A 26716-nucleotide genomic window follows, 5' to 3' on the forward strand; every position below is an offset into this window, starting at 1 on the left:
TTATATTGTGGACTTTGTCATTGCTTTTTTGGGATGGTTGGTAATTTTTCAAAGTTTTGTGATTAAGTAATCACTAATTTTGGCATAATATATTACCGATAGAATTACTATAAAAGGTAGAACCGTTTGCTTTAAATCTGATTGCATTAGAAAACATTATCCTTGACTATTGAAGCCTTCTCTTTTGCAAAAATGGCTGATTCTAGGGCTGGAGTGGGGAAAATACAGGATGAATGAAGATCAAGTGCTTAGGCAAACAGATTCTAAAAGGCTAAAGCTGAAACAATTGGAGAAACAAAATAAGTAATTGTAATGTTTAATTTTAACTTCAAGAATAAAATAAATATCCATGAGTCTATACTGATATAAATAAATGAAGCAGAGGCACAAATATTCCCTACAAAAGACTTCCAAATAATTGTATATTCTTTTCCTTCTAAGAGGTGGAGCTTGACTGTCCTGACAGTGGGGTGGACCTAGTGACTCATCTTAAAAGCTGACTACATGTTTGCCAGGCTGACAGAGGACAGTGTTGGGCATTCTAGACAGAGTAGAAATAAAGGCATTGAGATAGCAAAACATGTTCTTCCAGTTTAGAGCAGCTGGAACTGAGGTCATATGTGTAACAAAGAAATATATATGCTGGGTTACATTATTTAGACTTCATCTCGTGATCAGTGGTTTCAAATATTAGAAGATACAAGAATCTCCTAGGCAGCTCCCCTATAAAAAAAATGTTTTATAATATGATGTACAGGAAGTGGATTTTGGAATAAGAGACTGAAAAGCAGTCTATAGAGAAGTGACAAAAATAAAAGTGAGGAATAGTGCAGATACCAAGATCAGAGAATTTAAGAAGGATATTCAGTGTCAAATGTCATTAAAAAAAGAAAGAGATGCCTGATAAACTTGGTTTGGAAATACATGGATTGCTCATGACTTTGAGGTAAGTCTGGAGGACTTTGTGAGGATAAGCCGAGTTGCAGTGGATTGAGAAGTGAATGAGAAGGGCAAGGTAGAGGAAATAACTCTTTGGCAGAACACTCCTTCGAGACTGCTGCTGTTGTTGGGAAGGAGGGCATTCGGGGAGGTGGAAGTTTGGCTGGGGGGCCAGGGTTAAAGGGGAGACTGTTGGAAGATGAGAAAGATGTGTTTGTGTTTGTACAGTGAAGGGAAGAACCCAGTGGAAGAGGTGACGATGTGTTAGAGGAGGGATAAGTGAGTGGGGAACTGGAATGATGAGGGACTGTTTCTTATGCAAATGTGAGTTTTGAGAGGGGAGACTCTTGCTTCTCACAGATAATCAGTGAGGAAAGTTGGTGGTCTATATAAACACGGAAAGTCATTGTAGAGAGCAGGAAACTGAGGAGGCTTATTACTGTGGCTTCTCTTTTGCTTTCTGACGGAGGAAACAATTTTATGTGGTGATGGAGTAAGTTGAAGTGTCAAGAACCTTGAAAAAAATGTGTTTTAGAGTTGAAATGGTTGCCGTGATAAACAGAAATGGAGGAAACCTAGGACAGCTGAAAATCTTGCCAAACAAATTCAGTAGTATGTTTAAAGATACTATGTCATGATCAAGTGGATAGAGCTTATTCTAAGAATTCAAGATTGATTTAACATTAGAAAATTAGTTATTGTAATTCACCATTTTACAAACTAAAATAGAAAAACCATATGATCATCTTACTTGATGCAGCAAAAGCATCTGATAGAATCCAATGCTCACTGTCATGATAAAGGTACTCAGTAAACTTGGAATAAAAGGTAACTTTCTCAACTTCATCAAGCCCATGTAGGAAAAACTATAACAGTGAACATCATACGTAATGGTGAAAGACCGAAAGCTTTCTGCCTGAGATCGAGAACAAAATAAGAATGTTTGTTTTCACCATTTCTATTCAACATCGTAGAAGAAATTCTGTCCAGAAAAAACAGGCAAGAAAACAAAACAAAAGGCATCAGATTAGAAATAAAGAAGTAAAACTGTCTTTATTCGCAGATTACATGATCATCTATATAGAAAATACAAATGGAGAGATATACTTTGGTAATGAATTGGATACTCATTATTATGTGAATTCTTTCAAAATATATCTATAGATGCACTGCAATCCCAATAAAAATCCCAAGTTGTTTTATAGAAATGAACAAGGTAATTCTAAAAGATATAGCAATATAATAGCCTAGTAGCCAAAACAACTTTGAAAAAGGAAAAAAATTGTAAGATTGACTACCTAATTTAAAGACTTATTAGAAAACCTCAGTAATCATAATAGTGTGATACTGATATAAATGGGAACAAATAGGACAAATAGAAAAATGGAACAGAGTAGACGTTTGATACATGTAACAACATGAGTGAATCTGAAAATAACTCTACTGAATGAAAGAAGGCAGACAAGAAAAAAGTGTATACTGTATGATCCCATCTAAGTAGAACTTTAAAATATGAAACCATGGTGACAGAAGGAAAGCAGTGGGTGAGGCGGGAGGTACATAAGAAAACTTTGGGAATCTGTTCTCTATTATCAGAGAAGGTTTCCAATTACATACCTATGTCCTTCCTTCCCAAATTGTGTATTGTAAATACTTGCAGGTTACTGTGTCTTAATTTTAGTTCAGCGAAGCTATTTAATAAAAATAAAAGGAAAAAAATAATTTTTCTTTTGCCAGTATGTTTTGTGGTGCAGTCGGAAATCAAAAGGACAAAGCAATGTTGGAATAATAGTAACAACATCATCTGGTATTTGGATACAAAGTTTATGTACATTACTATGTTATTTTCTTATAAGTTTTGGGTAGTTGCCACTGGTATTTTAGAAAAATATTTTTCATGTTTGAGTGTCAGTCTACACGTGAATGTAAAGGCGTTGAGAAAGATCATATTTTTCTCTTTTTTTCCCTCCCACTCCCTTTCTTTTGTCTTTTGAAAAACAGGAGTGACAGTTCATTCAGATTCTTTGTATTCTTTTTCGTCTACATTTGTCAGTTTGCTGTACATGTACTCCAGGCGGCAGGATTTCATAATTGGGGTAACTGGTAAGTCATTTACTTTAATTACTCTAGTTATAATCTGTTCATCTAGTATCTTAATATAATTTTTGGCTTCCTAAAAAAATTTAACGTAGAAAAGTCAGATTAGCAAAAGTAGACAAATAGTGAAAACACAATTTAAAAATTTTCTAAGGACTAATCTTTGAAGGAATTTAAGGAAAAGGATACCTGTTATGTGTAAAGCACTGTTTTAGGTACACAAATGTGTGTTTTCATACACACACGTGCATTCATACAGAAACATACACGTCTTTGAAGAGTAGAGTCACTGCATGCACATATATGGAGATGTATATACGTGTGTGTGTGTGTGTGTGTGTGTGTGTGTGTGTGTTTGTGTGTCTTTTTAGGCCTCACCTGTGGCATATGGAGGTTCCCAGGCCAGGAGTCAAATTGGAGCTGCAGCTGCCAACCTGCACCAGCAATGCCAGATCCAAGCTGCGTCTGCTACCTACACCATAGCTCACACCGACACCAGATTCTTAACCCATGGAGTGAGGCCAGGGATCAAACCCATGTCCTCATGGATATTAGTTGGGTTTGTTACCACTGAGCCATGGTGGGAACTCCCTGGGTATATTTTTAAACAATAGAATCATTCTCAGCATGACAAAATGCTGACTCAATGGAGGACCGTTAGAAAATGTGACAATTGGGAGTTCCCATCGTGGCGCAGTGGTTAACAAATCCCAAATCCGACTAGGAACCATGAGGTTGCTGGTTCCGTCCCTGCCCTTGCTCAGTGGGTTAAGGATCTGGCATTGCCATGAGCTGTGTTGTGGGTTGCAGACGTGGCTCGGATCCCGCGTTGCTGTGGCTCTGGCGTAGGCCGGTGGCTACAGCTCCGAATCGACCCCTAGCCTGGGAACCGTGGGAGTGGCCCAAGAAATAGCAAAAAGACAAAAAAATAAAATAAAATAAAATAAAGCCTACTCTTTAAAAAAAAGAAAAAGAAAATGTGACAATTGGGACCCAGGCTAGAAGGTAAATGATTTATATCTCTTTTCATACATTCTGGATCAAACATTCCTGGAATGAAATGGTATGTAGAAGAATACATATCTATAAAGTCATCCCTCCCTCTCTCCTTTTCTCTTATAACTGTGCATGTAGTTCAGTTTTTCTAAGCTTAAAAGCTTATATGAGGCATCCTCGTTATACTGTGTCCATAGACTATAGTCATCGTGTCAGTCGAGTGTGTATTTGAAGCCTTAAATTTAGTATGCTCCCACTGCATTAGAGTAGTAACTGGCAGTCAGACAACTGCTGATAGCTTTGCAGATCTAACGGGCATGCATACATGCAGAGAATTTATTTAGGTATTTTTAATAAGAGTAGCATTCATTATCATTTTAAAAAGCATTGAGTCTTTAGCATTTGATGGGAAGGAAATGTTTTAAATGTTTAAAAAATACATTGCTTATGTGTTTTAACAGCCCTTTATTAATTCTACTGAAATCCAAGTTTTTTGGTTTTGTTTTTTGTTTTTTGCTTTTTTCTCACAAACTTAGAAAAAAATGTTAAAACTGAGCATAACAGCATGTGAGGTGACTCAGTAGCGCAGGAGTCTGCAAGGAAGGGCGCGCACGTGGTGACCTGTTGTAAGATAGTCCTCATGGAATTGGGCAGATTTTTACAAACTAAACTGTTAAACTTGTGTATTATAAAACTGGTCTGATATCGAAAACAGGATCCTGACATTGATACAGTGAGGATACAGAACATTTCCATCCACGGAGGAGACTTTATGCTACCCTTTTATAGACACATGCACTTCCCTTCTTAGCCCCAGTGGTCACTAATCTGCTTGTCATGTCAAGAATGTTATAGAAATGGAACCATACAGTATATAACCTTCAGCTTTTTTCACTCAGCGTAACAGTCTGGAGATTCATCCAGGCTTTTGTGTCAGTAGTTCATCCCTTTATATTCCTGAGCAGCATTCTTGGTATGGATGGATCAAGGTTGAACCATTCACCAGCTGAAGGCCCTTGGATTGTTTCTAGTTTTGTTCTATTCCACTGTGAACATTCATGAGCAAGTTTTGGTGTTTTCATTTCTCTATGATAAATACCCAAGAGAAGTGTAATGGTTAGTTCATAGAGAAGTTGCATGTTGAGTTGTTTGTTTGTTTGTTTTAACTGACAGTATTTTCCTGAATGACTGTAACATTTTACATTCCCAACAAAAGCATGAGTGACTTCAGCCTCCACTCATTTGGTGTGTCATTTTTTTTTTTTTTGAGCCATTCTGATAGATGTCTAGTGACATCTCAATGTGACTTTAATATTTTTTCCCAATGACTCATAATGTTTTATATGATTTCATGTGCTTATCTGACATCTTTATATCCTCTTGGTGAAATGTCTCCATGTCTTTGCCCATTTTTTAATTGAATTTTTTTAATTTTAAAAAATCTGTTAAAAATCTATAAAAATCTGGGAGTTCCTGTCATGGCACAGTGGAATGAATCCGATTAGGAACCATGAGGTTGTGGGTTCAATCCCTGGCCTCCTTCAGTGGGTTAAGGATCCAGCTTGCCGTGAGCTGTGGTGTAGGTCGCGGACTTCGGCTCGGATCCAGCGTTGCTGTGGCTCTGGCATAGGCCTGTGGCTACAGCTCGGATTAGACCCCTAGCCTGGGAACCTCCATGTGCTGTGGGTGCGGCCCTAGAAAAGGCAAAGAGACAAAAAAAAAAAAAGAAAAAAAAATACTATAGGAGTTCCCGTCGTGTCGCAGTGGTTAACGAATCCAACTAGGAACCATGAGGTTGTGGGTTTGGTCCCTGCCCTTGCTCAGTGGGTGAAGGATCCAGCTTGCCATGAGCTGTAGTGTAGGTCGCAGACGCGGCTCGGATCTCACGTTGCTGTGGCTCTGGCGTAGGCTGGTGGCTATGGCACTGATTCGACCCCTAGCCAGGGAACCTCTATGTGCCATGGGAGTGGCCCAAGAAATGGCAAAAAGACAAAAAAAAAAAAAAAAAAAAACCAAAAAACTATAAAAATCTGTAAAAAACTGTTACGCCTTGAAGAGTTTGTGTATTTGTGTGTGTATTTGAGATGCTAGCTCTCCACTGAATATGTAGTTTGCAAATACTTTCTTACATAATTAAGCAGAATTTAAAATGAAGTTTAAACAGTAATAATGAAGTCATAGGCTTAAAAATGTAAAATGTGGTACACATTTAAGGCCCTGGATCTTGGTGTTTGGGTTTGAATTCAGACTATACTGTTTTTATTAGCTGTGTGACCTTGGGCAAATTACTGAATAATCTCAATGACTCAGCTTCTCATCTATGGAATAGGGATGAAAAACAGGATATATCTTAGGCAGCTGTTGTGAGAATTAAATGAGTTAGTGCATGTAAAAAACTTGAATGTTGCCTGGCTTTTAAGAGCTGAATATGTGTTAGTATGCTATCTTTTAAAAAGTGCGAATTATTTGCCTAATTTTACTTTTCTTTTTTTTTTTTTAACCTCTTAGTGGTTGGATTTCATCCCTTACTGGTCTCAACCAAAGTATTCCTGTTGGAATCATGATGATAATCATAGCAGCACTTTTCACAGCATCAGCAGTCATCTCACTAGTTATGTTTAAAAAGGTAAGTGAAATTTTATGTCTGTAAATGTGTTTAGTGAACCTGGTGTTCAGTTCTCATTTTCCCATTTTGCTCTTAATGTAGTGTGACCTCAAGCCATTTTATTGTTGTTCTTATGCAAGTCTGCTCTCTGAGGATTACCTTTTACAATTAAAAGTTAGGCATAGATAAATTTTAGAAAATTGCATCACACTTTAAACTTCTGCTAAGGAGGGAATATTTTTAAAATCCTATTAGCTGAAGTCTTATCAACTGAAGAGTCAACTTCATTTTTAATATTTGTTGTCTTTTTTTACATATTCTGATGTCTTTTTTTTTTTTTTTTTAAGGGCCATTCCTGTAGCATATGGGAGTTCCCAGGCTAGGGGGGAACAGCTGCCCAACCTAAGCCACAGCAATGCTGGGTCTGAGCTGCCTCTGAGATCTACACCACAGATGACGGTAATGCTGAATCCTTAACCCACTGAGCTAGGCCTCATGGTTACTAGTCAGACTCGTTTCCGCTGTGCCGCAATGGGAACTCCTTTTTTTTTTTTTTTTAAATATGAAGCGTAGTAGCCTGATTAATAAATAGAGGTAAAACTATTGTGTGGTATGTGCATTTTATTTGTAGTAAAATTTAAAGACGTTAAATTACTTATCTAAGAGTGTAACGTGAATGTAACAGATTCAGGCTGGGTTATGACATGAATTTGGTTTTGTATAGCTCTACAGTTATCTTCGCTATGTACTCGTCCCTCCACTTCTGCAAGTTCCACATCCTTGATTTTGAGCAACTGTGAATTGAAAACATTAGGGAAAAAAAAACCTTCAGGAAGTTCAAAAAGGCGAAACTTCCATTTGCCCTATTCCGGCAACTATTAACGTAGTATTTACATTGTTTTTATAACTATCTACATAGCATTTACATTGTATTAGGTACTATAAGTAATCTAGAGAGAACTTGCTGCTTTATCCTTATTGCATCTAATAGCCTCCATAGAAGTGGATGTGCAGGGCAGTGCAGCCACTGGACAATAATGGTGTTTTATCACACATACTTCCTTGGTTGCTTCTGTCCACAGATGTTGAGGGGCCCTGCACCTGTTCCAGGCAATAAGGATACGAGGGCAGGTAGTTTATTCAGGAAGTGATCCATAAGGGGAGGACGTGTATAGGTTATGTGCCACTTTGTATAAGGGAATTGAGCATCCTCAGATTTTGGTATCCATGGCTGTGGGGGTGAGGGGTGTCATGGAACCAATACCCCATGGATACTAAGGGGTGACTGTGCCTCTTCCTGTAGAATTCCCATGGCTGTTTTCACAGCCTTAAAAAAACATCGTTACGTAAAGTAGGCAAGAAGTTTTTCTTTGTTTACATAAAGATTTTGTGTCTTGGCTATGTTTTTTTGTTTTTTGTGTGTGTTTGTTTTGATATCTTACATGTGTTCCAACACGATGTAGACACCCTGAGAATAACACCTATATTTTAAAACGATACTTTTTGGTGGGTCTCACATGCAAGAAGTCCTTGAAACATTTTTTTTTCTTTATTTTTTATTGTCTGGTAACTTGAGAACTTGTACAGAGATTGTGTAGAAGTAATTGTACCTTATACTTAAGAACACATTGCGGTCTTTGAAGTATTTCTCTTGTGCATTTGCTTCTAATCCTTCTCAAAATTCTGTGAAACCTACCTAGGCTGTATTCTTTCTGTCCATATTTTCCTCTTTGTTTTCCCTCTTAAAAGCTTTTGCTTCTTTTTTGAACTACACAGACATATCTATGGAAACTCATCTTTCTAACATTCCCAAATCCTATCGCCTTTTTTTTCATTTTCCTCCTCCTCGAACTCTGCAGCTTTCTCTGCCATCAGCGGCCCCTCTTCTCAGCCTTTATAACTGTGTTCTGATTCTCCTGCCTCTGAGGCTCGTCTTTCTCCTTCATCTTTTTGTTCGGCTCAGTAAGGTCTCCTTAAAAGCAGTCAGCTCTCTGCTCTTTGTGCTATACAGTATTTTTTGCCTTGGGAATTTCAACCTTCCTCATTGTTTTAGATTCCTCCCCGCTTGTGCAGCCCAGAATCTTGGAGTTGAAGGACATAATGCTTACACACACGTTTAGTTAAGCATCTTCAGGTGACTGTTTACATCTCCATTTGACTGGTGCTATCATCTCACAGTAAAGCATCATAAATGCCATCTCTTCTCAGAACTAGCACTTCTTCCAGTTCTGATTCATACTCGAGAAACATTTGTTAATAGCACATACTGTATGCTTCTCTTTATGTGAAAGGTCCAAAATAAGCAAATCTATAGAGACAGAAAGTAGATTAGTTATTGCCTATAGCTGGGCGTGGGGTGAAGGGTGACTACAAATGGTTATGGAATTTCTTTTTGGGGAGAGAGAAAAATGTCCTAAGTTTATATGTATATATACACACACACACACACACACACACACATTTTCACAACACTATGAAAATGCCAAAGATCTTTGAATTGTACTCTTTGAAAGGGTGAGTTATATAGTATACAAAGTTTATCTCAACAAACCTGTTTTTTAAAAAAGAAAATTTAGTACCTATTACAAATAAGTGATTCTAAGTACTTTCTCCTGTGATTCCATTAGCCTTTATATCAACACATTGTCAGTGCTTCCATTACTTTTTTGGTCACTTTCCTAGTTATTTTCTTAGTGTCTTTCTTCCATCTTTCTCTTCTTTTCCATTCTCAACCCCAGTTAATCCAGAAATTTTTTTGTGTCACATACCTGCCACTCCCACTTCCTTCAGACCACTTTATGTATAATTACTCTATTAATCTAAAAAATCCCAAATAGGAGTTCCTGCTGTGGTACAGTGTATTAAGAATCTGACTACAGGAGTTCCCATCATGGCTCAACAGTTAACGAATCTGACCAGCATCCATGAGGAGGCAGGTTCGATCCCTGGCCTCGCTCAGGGGGTTACAGATCTGGCCTTGCTATAACCTGTGGTGGAGGTTGCAGACTCAGCTTGGATCCTGCATTGCTGTGGCTGTGGCTTAGGCTAGCAGCCACAGCTCCAATTTGACCCCTAGCCTAGCAATCTCCATATGCTGTGGGTATGGCCCTTAAAAAAAAAAAGAATCTGACTGCATTGGCTTGGGTTGCTGCAGAGGCACAGGTTCAATCCCTGGGCCACGGGCATTGCCCCAGCTGTGGTGTAGGTTGCAGCTTTGCCTTTAATTTGATCCCTGACCTGAGAACTTCCAAATGCCCTGGGTGCAGCCATAAAATTAAACAAACAAACCCAGCACTGTGAAGATTTTTGAAGTTGATTTGGAGTTGGGGAATGGAATTGTGGCGGCTGTGGTAGTCAGGCTTTTATAACTCCTGGATCTAGACTTTCTATTCTAGTCAAAATATACTACTCATTTTTAAAGTTTCTAAATTAATTTATTAATTTATTTTTTGTCTTTTGTCTTTTTAGGGCCGCATCTGTGGCATATGGAGGTTCTCAGGCTAGGGGTCAAATCAGAGCTGTAGCTGCAGGCCCACACCACAGCCACAGCAATGGGGATCTGAGCCACATCTGTGACCTACACCACAGCTCATGGCAACTCCAGATTTTTAACCCACTGAGCAAGGCCAGGGATTGAACCCGCATCCTCGTGGATACTGGTCGGGTTCGTTGGCCACTGAGCCACAATGGGCACTCCCTTGTTTTTTTTAATACATCATGTACATTCCTTGTCTCAGTTTTTGTTCACGCTATGCCTCTGAACCTCTGGTTGTTTTGTCTTCTCTTGCTAGTTAAAGACCTACAAGTCCTCTTTTGAGACCTGGTTCAAATCTCATATTCTTTATCTGTGAAGTAAGGAGTTTAGATGAGTTGATTTTATGAAGTACAATAAATGGAGATAATATAAGCCAAAATATAATTGAGTCAGTTTTTGTATTTATATTGAGAGAGATTTCTCTTATTCTTTTGATAGAAATCGAAATCTAATGAAAACAGCAGATTTTTCTTTCTCTTTTCTTTTCCACAGTTGCTCAAAACTGGCTGGTTTTTTCTTCCCTTCCAGTTTCACTGCTAATTACATTTATAGTGCTGTACATTCTGTCTCTAGTGCTTATATATCTTATGACTACTTTTATCCATTTACCCCTCCCCATAGCCCCGCCTGTCATAGCTACATCTGATCTCTTTTCCTCTGAGTTTGTTTTTGAAGTATAACTATGTTAGTTCCTGGTATACAGCACCAATGACCTGATATTTCTATTCGTTTCAAAATGACCATCGCAATAAGTGTAGTTACCATTCAAAGATATTTTATTATTATTGACTATATCCCTTACTACTGTTCATTAAAAAAAAAAAAAAAAAAAAAAAAAAAAAGTCCTCTGGGGGTATGTAGCCTTAGTTTATAACCACTAGGGGTCAGGCTTTTCATAAACAGTGAATGCCCTCTAAAAGTTATTGGCTATTTTGGCTCTAGGGTAGTTGCTTTTTATTAGTCTGTGCTGTGTCTCCAGCACCAGCAAAACTGTGCTCTGTGGTTATTTCAATTACAGCAAATAGAACTTTGAGAATTTTTTTGGCATTCTGAAGTCTTTATGATTTGGAGTTAAGTAACCATTGGTGTCTCAAGTGCCCAGTATGAGCACTGTGGTGTCTGTGTTTCCCCCATAGTGTCATCTTATAATCCAAATTTAAAGTATTTGAAATGCAAGAATATCTGTCTCTTGTACCTCTTCCTAGTTAAGGGGATAGTTTAGTCCTTACCTTTTGCAGATAGATTTTTTTTTAAATTTTCTTTTAGATTATTTCCAAATAGCATTTTTTTTTTTTTACAGGCTCATCTTTTTATAGTAAACTATTAGAAAAAAATTAATAGTTTTGGGCTAAGAGGGAGGTATAATAAGTGGGTCATATAACAAATTAATAAGGCATAGTTGATGATCAGGGGCAGCCAAAATTTCCCCCTTCTTTTAATTGGTATAAGAGCTAGAATAACTTAGTAAGGAAGAAATAGGTAATTCATAATTTGTATTTCCTTTGGGGCCTATTTTTGGTTGTTTTTTTTTCTCTGAAATTAAAAAATGGTTCATAGACTTTGTGTCCACATTAATTAAATACTTATCAATAGTGATATTTTACATTTCAGAATAATTTTTTTTTTTTGCCATTTGGGTCAATTTCCACCTTTTTTTTCTTTTGTTAACCGTGCTACTATGAATATTGGTGCACAAGTATCACTTTGAGTCTCTGCTTTAAGTTCTTCTGGGTATATACCTGGAAGTGGATTGCTTGGTGTTCATATGGTGATTCTATGTTTAGCTTTTTGAGGAACTACGAAACTATTTTCTGCAGTGACTACACTGTTTTATGTTCCTGCCAGCAATATGCAAGGGTTCCGATTTTTCCATATCCTCACCAACACTTCTTTTCCATTTTCTGATTATAGCTATGCTAGAAGGTATGAAGTAGAATATTCATTTTTAAAACAACCTCTGAGGTGATTGCAAACTTAAGCATTTTACTTCATAACACAGGTATAGTCTGCTAAAGAAGTATTGAACTTACTTTTTTTTAAAGAACGAGGATAATTTGGAAACTTTTTTTTAAAGAATGAGGATAATTTGGGGCCATTTGTTTTAATATCTAGCTGATATGGGAACAAATAATTGTTCAGTGGCTTCTACCACAAGTTCCTGTATACTCTGGGGGCATAGCAATAAGTGGAAATTAGTATTTCCACTCAAGGAACTAAAAAACATATGGGATATAAGACATATAAATAAACCCTGAAAAAGAAGAATCATATAAATCCCTAAATGTCTTATAGGTACTGACAGAAAGGAGAAGTTCAGGCAGAAGGAGGAAAACAATATTTAAAAGAGTGTGAATGAATTTCAATAGCGTGAATATAGAGTCGTAATTTAAGTGGCTACAGAAAGGGTATCTGACCTAGTTCTATGGTCAGGAGCTTTCATAGATGGTTTGGGAAATATTTGAAAAAGTTAGGTTTAGAGGTCCAGATTTTTTTTAAAAAAAAAACCTCAAAACAAGAGTCAAAATTTTTTCAAAAACTCATCTGTTAGTATTTTCCCAGTTTTTAGAAAACTTGAAATCATTTTGGTGTGATAGGGACCTTAAAAGCATGATTTTTTTCTTCCAGTTTTATGGAGATATGATTGACATATAGCACGATGTAAGATTAAGGTGTCTGGCACAATGATTTGATTTACATACATCATGAAATGATTGCATTAAGTTTAGTGACTCTCCATCATCTCATATAAATATGAAATGAAAGAAATAGAACAAAATATTTCTCCTTGTGATGAGAACTTTCAGGATTTACTCTCAACACAGCTTTCATACATAAGAAACCATACTGTTAATTTATCATGTAGTATGTTACACCCCTAGTACTTATTTGTCTTGTACCCGGAAGTTTGTGCTTTTTGACTACCTTCATCCAACTGCCCCCTTCCTCCACCCTCTGCCTCTCCTAACCACAAATCTGATCTCTTTTTCTATGAATTTGTTTCTTTTTAAAGTTTAACACTCAATTTTGTTATACAATATAGTAATTTGTTATTCTGTACATTTCAAAAGGACCACCACAATAAGTCTAATTACCGTCTGTTACATACAAAGATATTATGTAATTATTGACTATATTCCCACATTGTACATGTCATATCTGTGGCTCATTTATTTCGAAGCTAGAAGGTTCTAATCTGTTCAGCTATTAGTCTCCTTCCATACCCCCTCCTGTCTAGTAACCACCTGTTTGTTCTCTGTATCTGTGATTGTGTTCCTGTTTAGTTATATTTATTCATTTGTTTTATCCTTTAGATGCCATGTGTAAGTGACATCCAACAGTATTTGTCTTTCTCTGTCTTATTTCAATTAGTGTAATACCCTCTAGGTCCATCCATGTTTTCATGAATGGCAAGATTTCATTCTTTTTTTATTTCTAAGTAGTAGTCTGTGTGTGTGTGTGCACATGCGCATGTGTTCATCTATTGATGTGCACTTAGATTGCTTCCATATTTTGGCTATTGTAAGTAAGGTTTCAGTGAATTTGTATCATTTCAAATTAGTGTTTTCATTTTCTTCAGATAAATACCTGGGAGTGGGATTGCTGGCTCTTTTGGCAGTTTTCTTAATTTCTTGAGGAACCTTCATTCTGTCTTCAATAGTGGCTGTTCCAATTTACTTTCTCTTTTCTCCATATCCTTGCTAGCACTTGTAATTTGTTGTCTTTTTTGGTAATAGCCATTTTGACAGGTGTGATGTGATACATCATTGTGGTTTTGAATTACATTTCCCTGATGATGAGTGATGCTGAGCATCTGTTCATGTGCCTGTTGGCCATCTATATGTTTTCTTTGAAAAATGCTTATTCAGGTCCTCTGCCCATTTTTTTTCTTTTTTCTTTATTACTAGATGAATTTATTACATTTATAGTTGTACAGTGATCATCACAATCCAATTTTATAGGTTTTCCACCCCACACACCCAGCACATCCCCCACCCCCCAAACTGTCTCCTTTGGAAACCATAAGTTTTTCAAAGTCTGTGAGTCAGTATCTGTTCTGCAAAGAAGTTCATTGTGTCCTTTTTTCAGATTCCACATGTCAGTGAAAGCATTTGATGTTGGTGTCTCATTGTCTGACTGACTTCACTTAGCATGGTAATTTCTAGGTCCATCTGTGTTGCTAAAAATGCCAGTATTTCGTTCCTTTTAGTGGCTGAGTAATATTCCATCGTGTGTATGTACCACATCTTCTTGATCTACTCCTCTGTTGATGGACATTTAGGTCGTTTCTATATCTTGGCTATTGAAAATTGTGCTACAATGAACATTGGAGTATATGTGTCTTTGCGTGTCATGGTTTTCTCTGGATAGATGCCCAGGAGTGGGATTGCTGGATCAAATGGTAGTTCTATGTTTATTTTTCTGAGGAATCTCCATACTGTTTTCCACAGTGGTTGCACCAATTTACAATTCCACCAACATTGTGATAGGGTTCCTTTTTCTCCACACCCTGTCTAGCATTTATTGTTTGTAGATTTTTTGTTGATGGCCATTCTGGCTGGTATAAGGTGGTATCTCATAGTGGTTTTGATTTGCATTTCTCTAATAATGAGTGATGTTGAACATCTGTTCATGTGTTTTTTGGCCATCTGCATGTCTTCTTTAGAGAATTGTCTGTTTAGGTCTTCTGCCCATTTTTTGATGGGGTTGTTTGTTTTTTTGGTATGGAGCTGCAGAAGGTGTTTATAAATTTTAGAGATTAATCCCTTGTCAGTTGATTCATTTGCAAAGATTTTCTCCCATTCTGTGGGTTGTCTTTTTGTTTTGTTTAGGTTTTCCTTTGTTGTGCAGAAACTTTTAAGTTTGATTAGGTCCCATGTGTTTATTTTTGTTTTTATTGTCATTACTCTAAGAGGTGGATCTGAGAAGACGTTGCTGTGGTTTATGTCAGTGTTTGGCCTATGTTTTCCTTTAAGAGTGTTATAGTACCTGGTCTTATAATTAGGTCTTTAATCCATTTTGAGTTTATTTTTGTGTATGGTGTTAGGGAGTGTTCTAATTTCATTCTTTGACATGTGGCTGTCCAGTTTTCCCAGCACCACTTAGTGAAGGGGCTGTCTTTTTTCCATTGTATATTTTTGCCTCCTTGGTCATAGATGAGTTGGCTGTAGGTGCGTGGGTTTAATTCTGGGCTTCCTATCCTGTTCCACTGATCTATATTTCTGTCTTTGTGCCAGTACCATATGGTTTTGATGACTGTAGCTTTGTTGTATAGTCTGAAGTCCGGGAACCTGATTCCTCCAGCTCCATTTTTCTTTCTCAGGATGTCTTTGGCTATTCTGGGTCTTTTGCACTTCCAAACAAACTTTAAATTTTGTTTTTTTGTCTTTTTGCTATTTCTTTGGGCCGCTCCCACGGCATATGGAGGTTCCCAAGCTAGGGGTTGAATCGGAGCTGTAGCCGCCAGCCTACGCCAGAGCCACAGCAACGCGGGATCTGAGCCGCGTCTGCAACCTACACCACAGCTCACGGCAACGCCAAATTGTTAACCCACTGAGCAAGAGCAGGGACCGAACCCGCAACCTCATGGTTCCTAGTTGGGTTCGTTAACCACTGTGCCATGACGGGAACTCCTTAAAATATTTTGTTCAAGTTCTATGAAAAATGTCCTTGGGTAATTTAATAGGAATTGCATTGAATCTGTAGATTGCCTTGGGTAGTATAGTCATTTCGATAATATTGACTCTTCCAATCCAAGAGCATGGTATGTCTTTCCATCCGTGTCATCTTTGATTTCTTTCATCAGTGTCTTATAGTTTTCAGAGTACAGATCTTTTGTTTCTTTAGGTAGGTTTACTCCTAGGTATTTGATTCTTGTGGATGTGATGGTAAACGGGATTGCTTTCTTAATTTCTCTTTCTGATCTTTCATTGGTAGTATATAGAAATGCCATCGATTTCTGTGGATTAATTTTGTATCCTGTGACATTGCCAAATTCATGGATGAGCTCTATCAGTTTTCTGGTAAGGTCTTTAGGATTCTCTAGGTGCAGTATCATGTCATCTGCAAATAGTGATAGTTTTACCTTTTCCTTTCCAATTTGGATTCCTTTTATCTCTTTTACTTCTCTGATTGCTATGGCTAGGACTTCCAAAACTATGTTGAAGAGTAATGGCGAGAGCAGACATCCTTGTCTTGTACCTCTTCTCAGCAGGAATTCTTTCAACTTTTCACCGTTGAGAATGATGTTAGCTGTGGCTTTGTCATATATGGCCTTTATTATGTTGAGGTAGGTTCCCTCTATGCCCACTTTCTGAAGGGTTTTTATCAGAAATGGGTGTTGGATTTTGTCAAAGGCTTTTTCTGCATCTGTTGAGAGAATCATATGGTTTTTCTTCTTCAGTTTGTTAATATGGTGAATCACACTGATTGATTTATGGATATTGAAGAATCCTTGCATCCCTGGGATAAATCCCACTTGATCACGATGTACAATCCTTTTAATGTATTGTTGGATGTGGTTTGCTAGTATTTTGCTGAGGATTTTTGCATCTATGTTCATCAGTGAAATTGGCCTGTAGTTTTCTTTTTTTGTGGTACCTTTGCCTGGTTTTGGTATCAGGGTGATGGGGGCCTCATAGAATGAGTTTGGGACTGTCCCTTCCTCTGCAGTTTTTTGGAATAGTTTCAGGAGAGGTATTAGCTCTTCTCTAAATGTTTGATAGAATTCTCACATGAAGGCATCTGGTCCTAGACTTTTGTTTGTTGGAAGTTTTTAAATCACAATTTCAGTACTTGTGATTGGTCCATTCACCTTTTCTATTTCATCTTGGTTTAGTCTTGGAAGATTGTACTTTTCTAACAATTTGTCCATTTCTTCTAGGTTTTCCATTTTATTGGCATATAGTTGCATGTTGTAGTCTCTTATGATCCTTTGTATTTCCGTGATGTCCGTTGTTACTTCTCCTTTTTCATTTCTAATTTTATTGATTTGAGTCTTCTCTATTTTTTTCCTGGTAAATCTGGCTAAGGGTTTATCAATTTTGTTGATCTTTTCAAAGAACCAGCTTTTCATTTCATTGACCTTTTCTATGGTTTTCTTCTTTTCTATTTCATTGATTTCTGCTCTGATCTTTATGATTTCTGTCCTTCTGTTAACTTTAGGTCTTGTCTGTCTTTCTCTCTCGAGCTGCTTTAGATGTAAAGTTAGCTTGTTTGTTTGAGCTTTTTCTTGTTTCCTGAGGTGGGCTTGTATTGCTCTAAACTTTCCTCTTAGAATGGCTTTTGCTGCATCCCATAGATTTTGAAGTGTCATTTGCTTCTAGATATTTTTAAATTTCCTCTTTAATTTCTTCAGGAATCCATTTGTTGTTTAGTAGCATGTTGTTTAGTCTCCATGTGTTTGCGTTTTTTGCAGTTTTTACCTTGTTGTTGATTTCCAGTTGTATAGCATTGTGGTCGGAAAAGATGCTTGATATGATTTCAGTTTTCTTAAATTTACCGAGGTTTGATTTGTAGCCCAGGATGTGATCAATCTTAGAGAATGTACCATGTGCACTTGAGAAGAATGTGTATTCTGTTGCTTTTGGATGGAATGTCCTATAAATATCTTTTAGGTCTATCTGGTCTAATGCTTCATTCAGGGCCTGTGTTTCCTTACTGATTTTCTGTCTGGATGATCTGTCCATTGCTATAAGTGGGGTGATAAAGTCCCCCACTATGATATTGTTATTGCTGATTTGTCCTTTTAAGGTTGTTAGCAGTTGCCTTATATATTGTGGTGAATCTATATTGGGTGCATAGATATTTAAAATTGTTATATCTTCTTCTTGGATTTATCCTTTGATCATTATGTAGTGACCTTCCTTGTTCTTTAAAATATTCTTCATTTTAAAGTCTATTTTATCTGATAGGAGTATGGCTACTCCAGCTTTCTTTCGATTCCCATTTGCATGGCATATTTTCTTCCATCCTCTCACTTTCAATTTGTTTGTGTCCCTAGAAGTGAAGTGGGTCTCTTGAAGACAGCATATATATGGGTCTTGTTTTTGTATCCATTCAGCCAGTCTGTGTCTTTTGGTTGGGGCGTTTAGTCCCTTAACATTTAAGGTAGTTATTGATATGTATGTTCTTATTCTCATTTTATTAATTGCTTTGGATTTGTTTTTGTTGCTCTTTTTTCTTCCCTTCTTCTCTTGTTCTATCCTCTTGTGTTTTCATGACTATCTTTAGTGTTGTATTTGAGTTTATTTTTCTTATTTGTTTGTGTATCAATTGTAGATTTTTGGTTTGCAGTTACTCTGAAGCTTTGATATAAGAATATATATATATATATGAATGATTGTTTTAAGTTGTTGGTCTCTTAATTGCAAATGCATCTCCAGTGTCCTGCATCTGTACCCTCCTCTTCTCATGATTTCTAATTGTGATGGCATAATTGTGTGTGTATGATTTTGTATCTTTACTGTATTGGTGAGCCTTGTCATTTGTGGTATTTTTGTTTCTGGTTGCGGCCTTTTCTGCCTAGGGAAGTTCCTTTAGTATTTGTTGTAAAGCTGGTTTAGTGTTGCTGAATTCTCTTCGCTTTTGCTTATCTATGAAGCTTTTGATTTCTCCTTCAAATCTGAATGAGAGCCTTGCTGGGTAAAGTAATCTTGGTTGGAGGTTTTTTTCCTTTCATCATGTTAAGTATCTCATGCCACTCCCTTCTGGCCTGCAGAGTTTCTGCTGAAAAATCTGCTGATAACCTTATTGGGGTTCCCTTGTGTGTTATTTGTTTCTTTTCCCTAGCTGCTTTCAATATTTTCTCTTTGTTTTTAATTTTGGACAGTTTGATTAATATGTGTCTTAGGGTATTCCTCCTTGGATTTATTTTATATGGTACTCATTGTGCTTTCTGGTTTTGAGTGAGTGGTTCCTTTCCCATGTTAAGGAAGTTTTCGGCTATTATCTCTTGGAATATTTTTTCTGTCCCCTTCTCTCTCTCTTTTCCTTCTGGCACCCCTATAATACGGATGTTGGTGCATTTAACGTGGTTCCAGAGTTCTCTGAGACTCTCTTCATTTGTTTTCAATCTTTTTTCTCTTTTCTGTTCTGCATCCATAATTTCCACTAATCTATCCTCCACCTCCCTTATTCGTTCGTATGCCTCCTGTATTCTGCTGTTGGCTGCTTCTAATGAATTTTTTATTTCAGTTATTGTATTTTGCATCTCTTCTTGTTTAAGTTTTATATCTTGTATCTCTTTGCTCAGTGTTTCCTGTAAATTATCCATCTTTGCCTCCAGTTTATTTCTGATGTCTTGCATTATCTTCAGCATCAACAGTTGAAAGTCTTTTTCCTGGAGGCTGAGAATCTCCTGATCACTTAGTTGTTTTTCTGGGGTTTTTTCTTTCTCCCTCATCTGAGTTATGGTTCTCTGTCTTTTAATTTTTATAGGTTTTTGGTGTGGTGACCTTTTTACAGATAATAGAGTTGTAGCTTCTCTTACTTCTGGTGTCTGCCCCCCTTGTGGATGAAATTGGTCTGGGGGCTTGCAGTAGGCTTCCTGATGGGAGGGGCTGATGCATGCCCACTGGTAGGTGGAGCTGATTCCTATCCCTCTGGTGGGTAGGTCTTTGTCTCTGGGTGTGATTAGAGGCAGCTGTGTGCCTGGGGGGTCTTTAGGCAGCCTGCTTACTGAGGGGTGAGGCTGTGATCCCACCTGGATTGTTGTTTGCCCTGGGGCTTCTCAGCACTGATGGGTGGGGCCAGATTTTCCCAAAATGTCCACCTGATGGGTGGGGCCAGATTTTTCCCAAAATGTCCACCTCCAGAGAAAGGCATGCTGCTGAATAGTCCTGAGCTTTGCTTCCAATGTCCTTCTCCCATAGCGTGCCACATTCACCCCCTTTTTCCTAGGAAGTCCCCCAAGAACTGCAGCCAGGTATGACCCAGATGCCCACGGAGACTCTGCTTTGCCCTGGGACCCAGCGCATGTGAGAGTCTGTGTGCACCTTCCAAGAATGGGGTCTCTGCTTCCCCCAGTCCCGTGGAACTCCTGCACACAAGCTCCACTGGCCTTCAATCAGATGCTCTGGGGGCTCTTTCTCCCAGTGCCAGATCCCCATGTGTGGGGGTTTGATGTGGGGCTCAGGACTCTTACTCCTGTAGGTGAGTCTCTGTGATACAGTTACTTTCCAGTCTATGTGGCCTCCCACCTGGGAGGTATGGGGTTGCTTATATCACTTAATCGCCCCTCCTACCTCTTGATGTGGCCTCCTCTTTGTCTTCTGGAGTAGGATATCTTTTTGAAAGTTTCCAGTCCATTTGGTTGAAGATTGCTCAGCATTTAGTTGTAAATTTTGTTGTTTTCAGGAGAGAAGTTGAGCTCCAGTCCTTCTATTCCGCCATCTTAAGCCCATCTCCTGCCCATTTTTTAATCAGGTTGTTTGGTTTTTTTGTTGTTATTTGAGTTGTATGAGTTATTTGTATAGTTTGCATATTAACTCCTTGTCAGCTATTTCATTTGTAAATAATCTTCTCCCATACAGTATGGTGCCCTTTTATTTTGTTTATGGTTTCCCTTCACTGTACAAAGGTTTTTAGTTTGATGTAATCCCATTTCTTTATTTTCGCTTTTGTTTCCCTTGCTGGAGGAGGCATATTCAAAAAATATTGCTACGATTGATGTCAAAGAGTGTACTGCCTGGAGCTCCCTTGTGCTTAAGGGTTTGGTGTGGTTAAGGGGTTAAGGGTTTGGTGTGGTCACTGCTGTGGTATGTGTTCAGTCCTTGATCTAAGAACTTCCATATGCTATGGGCTTGGCCAAAAAAAAAAAAAAAAGAAGAAAAGAAAAAAAGAGTTTACTGCTTATGCTGTTTTCTTCTAGGAGTTTTATGATTTCTAGTCTAATATTTATGTCTTTAATTTATGTCTTTAATTTATTTTGGGTTTTTTTGTGTAGGTGTTAGAGAATGTTCTGATTTCGTTCTTTACAGGTAGCAGTCCAGTTTTCCCAGCACTACTTATTGCAGAGACTATATTTTTATCCATTGTATAGTCTTGCCATTTTTTTTTATCATAGATTGACCATAAGTACACGGGTTTATTTCTGGACTCTGTATTCTATTCCTTTGATTTCTGTGTCTGTTTTGGCATCAGTACCATACTGTTGTGATAACAGTAGATTTGTAGTGTAGTCTGAACTCAGGGAACATGATTCCTCCATTTATGTTCTCTCCCAAAGCTGTTTTGGCTCTTTGGGGCCTTTTGTGTTTCCATGCAAATTTTTTAATTAATTGTTCTAGTTCTGTGGAAAATGGCATTGGTCTTTTGATAGGGCTGCGGTGAACATGTAGGTTGCCTTGGGTAATATGGTAATCTCAACAATATTAATTATTTCAATCCATGAACACAGTATATCTTTCTATCCGCTTGTGCTGTTTTCCCTTTCTCTGATCAGTGTCTTAAAATTTTCCAAGAACAAGTATTTTACTTCCTTAGGCAGGTTTATTTCTAGGTATTTTATTCTTTTTAATGTGATTATAAATAGGATTGTTTCCTTGATTTCTCTTTCTGATAGTTCCTTGTTAGTGCAAGAAGTACAATAGATTTTTGTATATTAATATTATATCCTGGAACTTTACTAAATTCATTGATGAATTCTAGTAGTTTTTTTGGTGATTTAGGATTTACTGCATATAGTATCATGTCATCTGCAAACAGTGACAGTTTTACTTCTTTATAATTTGGATTCCTTTTATTTCTTTTATTTTTTTGTTTGATTGTTCTGTGTGTTGCTTCCAAAACTATGTTGAGTAAAAGTGGTGAGAGTGGGTGTCTTTGTCTTGTTCCTGATCTTTCAGGAAATGCTTTCAACTTTTCAGTGTTGAGTATGATGTGAACTTGCAGGCTTGTCATATGTGGTCTTTGTTATGTTGAGGTATGTTCCTTTGTATCCACTTTCTGGAGAATGTTCTTATAAATGGATGTTGATTTTATAAAAAGCTTTTTCTGTATCTATTGAGATGATCATGATTTTTATCTTTCAGTTTCTTAATGTGGTCATGTTGGTTGATTTGCAGATATTGAACCAAACTTGCATCTCTGGGATAAATCCGGTGTATGATTCTTGTAATGTATTATTGGATTTGGTTTGCTCACATTTTGTTGAGGATTTTTGCATCTATGTTTATCAATGATACTGCCTGTGATATTCTTTTTTTGGTGATATCTCTATCTTGTTTTGGTATCAGAGTAATTCTGGCCTCATAGAATGAGTTCAGAAATTTTTTTTCCTCCACAGTTTTTTGGAAGAGCTGAAAAGGATTGGTGTTAACTCTTCTTTAAATGTTGGTAGAATTCCCTTGTGCAGCCATCCAGTCCTAGACTTTTGTTTGTTTTGAGATTTTTTAACAATTACTGACTTAATTTCATTCTTGGTAATTAATCTGTTCCGAGTGTCTATTTCTTCCTGGTTTGGTCTTCCATGATTGTTCATGTCTAGGAATTTTTTTGATTTTTTTTCTGTTGTCCATTTTATTGGCATTTAATCTATTATGATCCATGATATTTCTGTGCTATCAGTTGTCTTTTTTCATTTCCAGTTTTATTGCTTTGGACCCTCTCTTTTTTTCTTGGTTAGTCTGGCTAAAAGGCTTATCAATTTTGTTTATCTTTTCAAAGAACTAGCTCTTTACTTCATTGAATGTTGCTATTTTTTTAAGTTTCTATTTCATTTATATCTACTTAGTTCTTTATGGTTTCTATTAACTTTGGGTTTTGTTTGTTCTTTTTTTAGTTCCTTGAAGTATGAGGTTAGGTTGTTTATTTGAGATTTTTCATTTCCGGGGGTTTATTTGTATCACTATAAACTTCCCTCTCAGAAACTTCTTTTTCTGCTTCCCATAGATTTGGATCATTTAACGTTTTTTTTTTTCCCTTTTTCTTAAAATATTTAATTTCCTCTTTGATTTCTTTAATGACCTATTGTTCGTTTAGTACCATATTATTTAGTCTTCATGTGTTTGTGTTTTTTGCAGGGTTTTTTTCTTGTAGTTGATTTCTAGTCTCACAGGATTATGGCCCCAAAAACGCTTGATATGAGTTCAGTTTTCTTAAGTTTTCTCTGACTTGTTTTTTGGCCTAGCACGTGAAGTGTCCTGGAGAATGTTCCTAGTACACTTGAAAGGAGTGTGATTCTGCTGCTTTTGGATATAAGGCTCTCTACACATCTCTTAATTTCATTTGGTCTATTCTGTCATTTAAGGCCAGTGTTACCTTATATATTTTCTGTCTGGATGACCTGTCCATTATGTAAGTGGTGTTAAAGTTCACAACTCTTGTTGGGTTGCTGTCGATTTCTCCCTTTATGTATGTTAATATGTGCTTTATATATTTAGGTGCTCCTGTGTTAGGTGCATGTATATTTACATGTGTTAGATTATTTTCTTGGATTGATCCCTTAATCATTATGTAATGTACCTCTTTGTCTCTTGTTACTGTTTTTTTTAACATCTATTCTAAGTATTGTTACTCCAACTTTCTTTTTGTTTCTGTTTGCGCAGAATACCTTTTTCCATTTTCTCACTTTTTTTTTTTTTGTCTTAGGACCCCACCCACGTCATATGGAAGTTCCCAGGCTAGGTGTTGAATTGGAGCTGCAGTTGCCTGCCTATGCAACAGCCATTTTAACACAGGATCTGGAGCTGTGTCTGCAACCTATACCACAGCTCATGGGAATGCTGGATCCTTTACCCTCTGAGCATGAACACTAGTCAAGTTCATTACCACTGAGCCATGAGGGAAATTCCCTCCATCTTCTTACTTTTAGTCTGTGTGTCTTTAGATCTGAAGTTAGTCACCTGTAGGTGGCATATCTCTTGGTTGTTTTTTTATTCATTCAGACATTCTTGTCTTTTGATTGGATCATTTAGTCCTTTTACATTGAAAGAAGTTACTGTTCAGTATGTACTTATTGCCCTTTTGTTAATTGTTTTGGGGATTGTTCTTGTTATTCTTTTTTGTTTCTTTCTCTTTTGCTTTCTTCCCTTGTGATGGTAACTATCCTTAGTGTTATGTTTGGATTCCTTTCTTTTGTGTGTGTATCAGTTATAGGTTTTTGGTTTGTTGTTATCATGAGGTTTGTATATAGCAATCTATATATCTATGTGATTATTTTAAGTTGCTGATCTCTTAAGTTGGAACACATTTTAACAACCCCGCATTTTTATTCCCCCACCTCCTACCACATTTACTGTTTTTGTCATAATATTTTACATCTTGTTTTGTGTACCCTTTAGCTACTTATTAGTAGCTAATAAGATACTGATAATTTTACTACTTACTGTCTTTTAACCTTTCTACTAGCTTAAAAGTGGTGAATTTACTACCTTTACTGTATCTTTGCCTTTTGCCAATGAGATTTTTCCTTTCATAATTTTTATATTTCTAGTTGTGATCTTTTCTGCTTAGAGAAGTCCCTTTACTATTTCTTGTAAATCTGGTTTGGTCTTACAGACAAGCAAAAACTAAAGATTTTTAGTTTTAGTAAAACTTTTCATCTTTCCCTCAAATCTGAAGAATATCCTTGGTGCGTAGAGTCTTCTTGGTAGTAGGTTTTTCTCTTTCATCACTTTAAGTATATCATGCCACTCCCTTCTGGCCTGAAGAGTTTCTCCTGAAAAGTCAGCAGATAGCTTTATAGGACTTTCTTTGTATATAACTTATTTCTTTTCCCTTGATGCTTTTCATATTCTCTTTATCTTTAATTTTTGCTATTTTAATTACAGTGTAATTGGTATGGCCCTTTTTGGGTTTATTCTTTTGGGGGCTCTCTGTGCTTCTTTGACCTGGATGTCTATTTTCTTTCCCTGGATGTCTGTTTCCTTTCCCAAGTTAGGGAAGTATTAAGCTATTATGTCTTCAAATATGTTCTCAGTCCCTTTCACTCTTCTCCTTCTGGGACCTCGAACTAATGTGAATGTTGGTATGCTTGATGATGTTTTCAAGTTCTCTTAAACTGTCCTCATTTTTTTTTTATTCTTTCTTTTTTTCCTATTTGGTTTGAGTGATTCCATTGCTTTCTCTTCCTATTATCTGATTTGCTCCTCTGTATCATCTGATTTATTGATTCCTTCTGTTGTATTTTTATTTGATTGTATTCTCCAGGTTTGTTTGACTCTTCTTTATATTTTCCAGCTCTTTGTTCATTTTCTAACTCTGTTCAACCAATCTTCTCCTGAGTTCTTTAAGCATCTTTATGATCATTATCTTAATTTTTCTTTTTCTTTTTAGAGATGCACCTGTGGCATATGAAAGTTCCCAAGCTAGGGGTTAAATTGGAGTTTCAGCCTCTGGCCTATACCACAGCCACAGCAATGCCAAATCTGAGCCGCATCTGCGACTTACACTGCAACCTCCAGCAATGCCAGATACTTAACCCACTGAGCAAGGACAGTGATCAAACCCGCATCCTCATAAGATACTAGTCAGGTTCTTAACCTGCTGAACCACAATGGGAACTCCCATTACCTTCTTTATTGGGTAGGCTACCTATTTCCACTTGGCTTAGTTCTTTGGGGGTTTTAATTTTGTTCCTTTGTTTGGAACACATCCCTGTGTCACCTCATTTTAGCTAATTCATTGTTTTCATTTCCCTATATCTGGTAGGTTTGTCATATCTCCTACTCTTGGAGAAGTGGCCTTATGTAGGAAACTTCCTGTGTGTCCCAGCAGGGCTTCCTCTGATTACCAGAGCTGTATGATCTGGGATTGCCTCCTATATGGGTTGCATGGGTCCTTTTGTTGTGGTGTGCTGATTCTCTGGGCAGTCTGGGAGGCATGATTGTCCCCCAGTCTGGTTGGTTGCTATGCCCTGTCTTTTGTGGAGGCTGCTGGCCACAAGCTGACTGCTTACAGAGCCCCAGGGGGTCCCAGGGCTAGTTTTGGTCCACTGCTTGATGGAGCTGGGTCTCTCGGTGGCTGGTTTGTATACTGGGTGTCCCACATCTCCTTTTGGCCTACTGGTAGGCAGTCCAGTTTCTGACATGGGCTGCCAGGTCCATACAGCTCTGAAGCTGGTGTTGGCCTTCTTTTGGGTGAGAGTTTGGGCCCAGGGGCGTTCTAGGGCTGGTGATTACCCAGTGGTGGTTGATGCTGAGTCCTGGGGCTGATGCTGGCCCACTTGTGAATAAAGGCAGATACTGGGGTCTCTGCTGCAGAACAACGTGTCCTGAAGCTGGAATCAGCGTATTTGTGGGCAGGGTGGGAACATAGGGGGGTCCTGGGGCTCATGCTCTCTCATTTGTGGGTGGAGCCAGGTTCTAGAGTCTCTGGCTGCATGGCTTTGGAGATTTGGGGGGTTGGTGTTGGCCAGTGGTATGTGGGGCTGGGTACTGGGTTGGTTGGAGTCCCAGGGGATTCTAAAGCTCCTGGCCTCCTGGTGCATCAGGCTGTGTCTCCCTGTTAGGAGCTTGGCTTGAGGTGTCCCAGTTCTGTTGTGATAAGTTGATGAGTGGGGCCAGGCTCCAAATCTGATAAGCAAGAGGGATGATTTCAGAATGACT

At 37.7% G+C, this 26716-nt stretch overlaps 1 protein-coding gene across 1 annotated transcript in view; it reads left to right on the forward strand.

Moving 5' to 3' along the window:
• SCAMP1 (secretory carrier membrane protein 1) overlaps nt 1-26716 on the forward strand; it is a 102682-nt gene that overhangs the window by 68983 nt on the left and 6983 nt on the right. The window contains 2 exon segments of the mRNA NM_214245.1: nt 2941-3042; nt 6541-6658. Of these exon segments, the coding sequence (NP_999410.1) occupies nt 2941-3042; nt 6541-6658 (220 nt within the window).

The sequence above is a fragment of the Sus scrofa genome, chromosome 2 (assembly GCF_000003025.6).
Source record: "Sus scrofa isolate TJ Tabasco breed Duroc chromosome 2, Sscrofa11.1, whole genome shotgun sequence".
NCBI classification, from domain to species: domain Eukaryota; kingdom Metazoa; phylum Chordata; class Mammalia; order Artiodactyla; family Suidae; genus Sus; species Sus scrofa.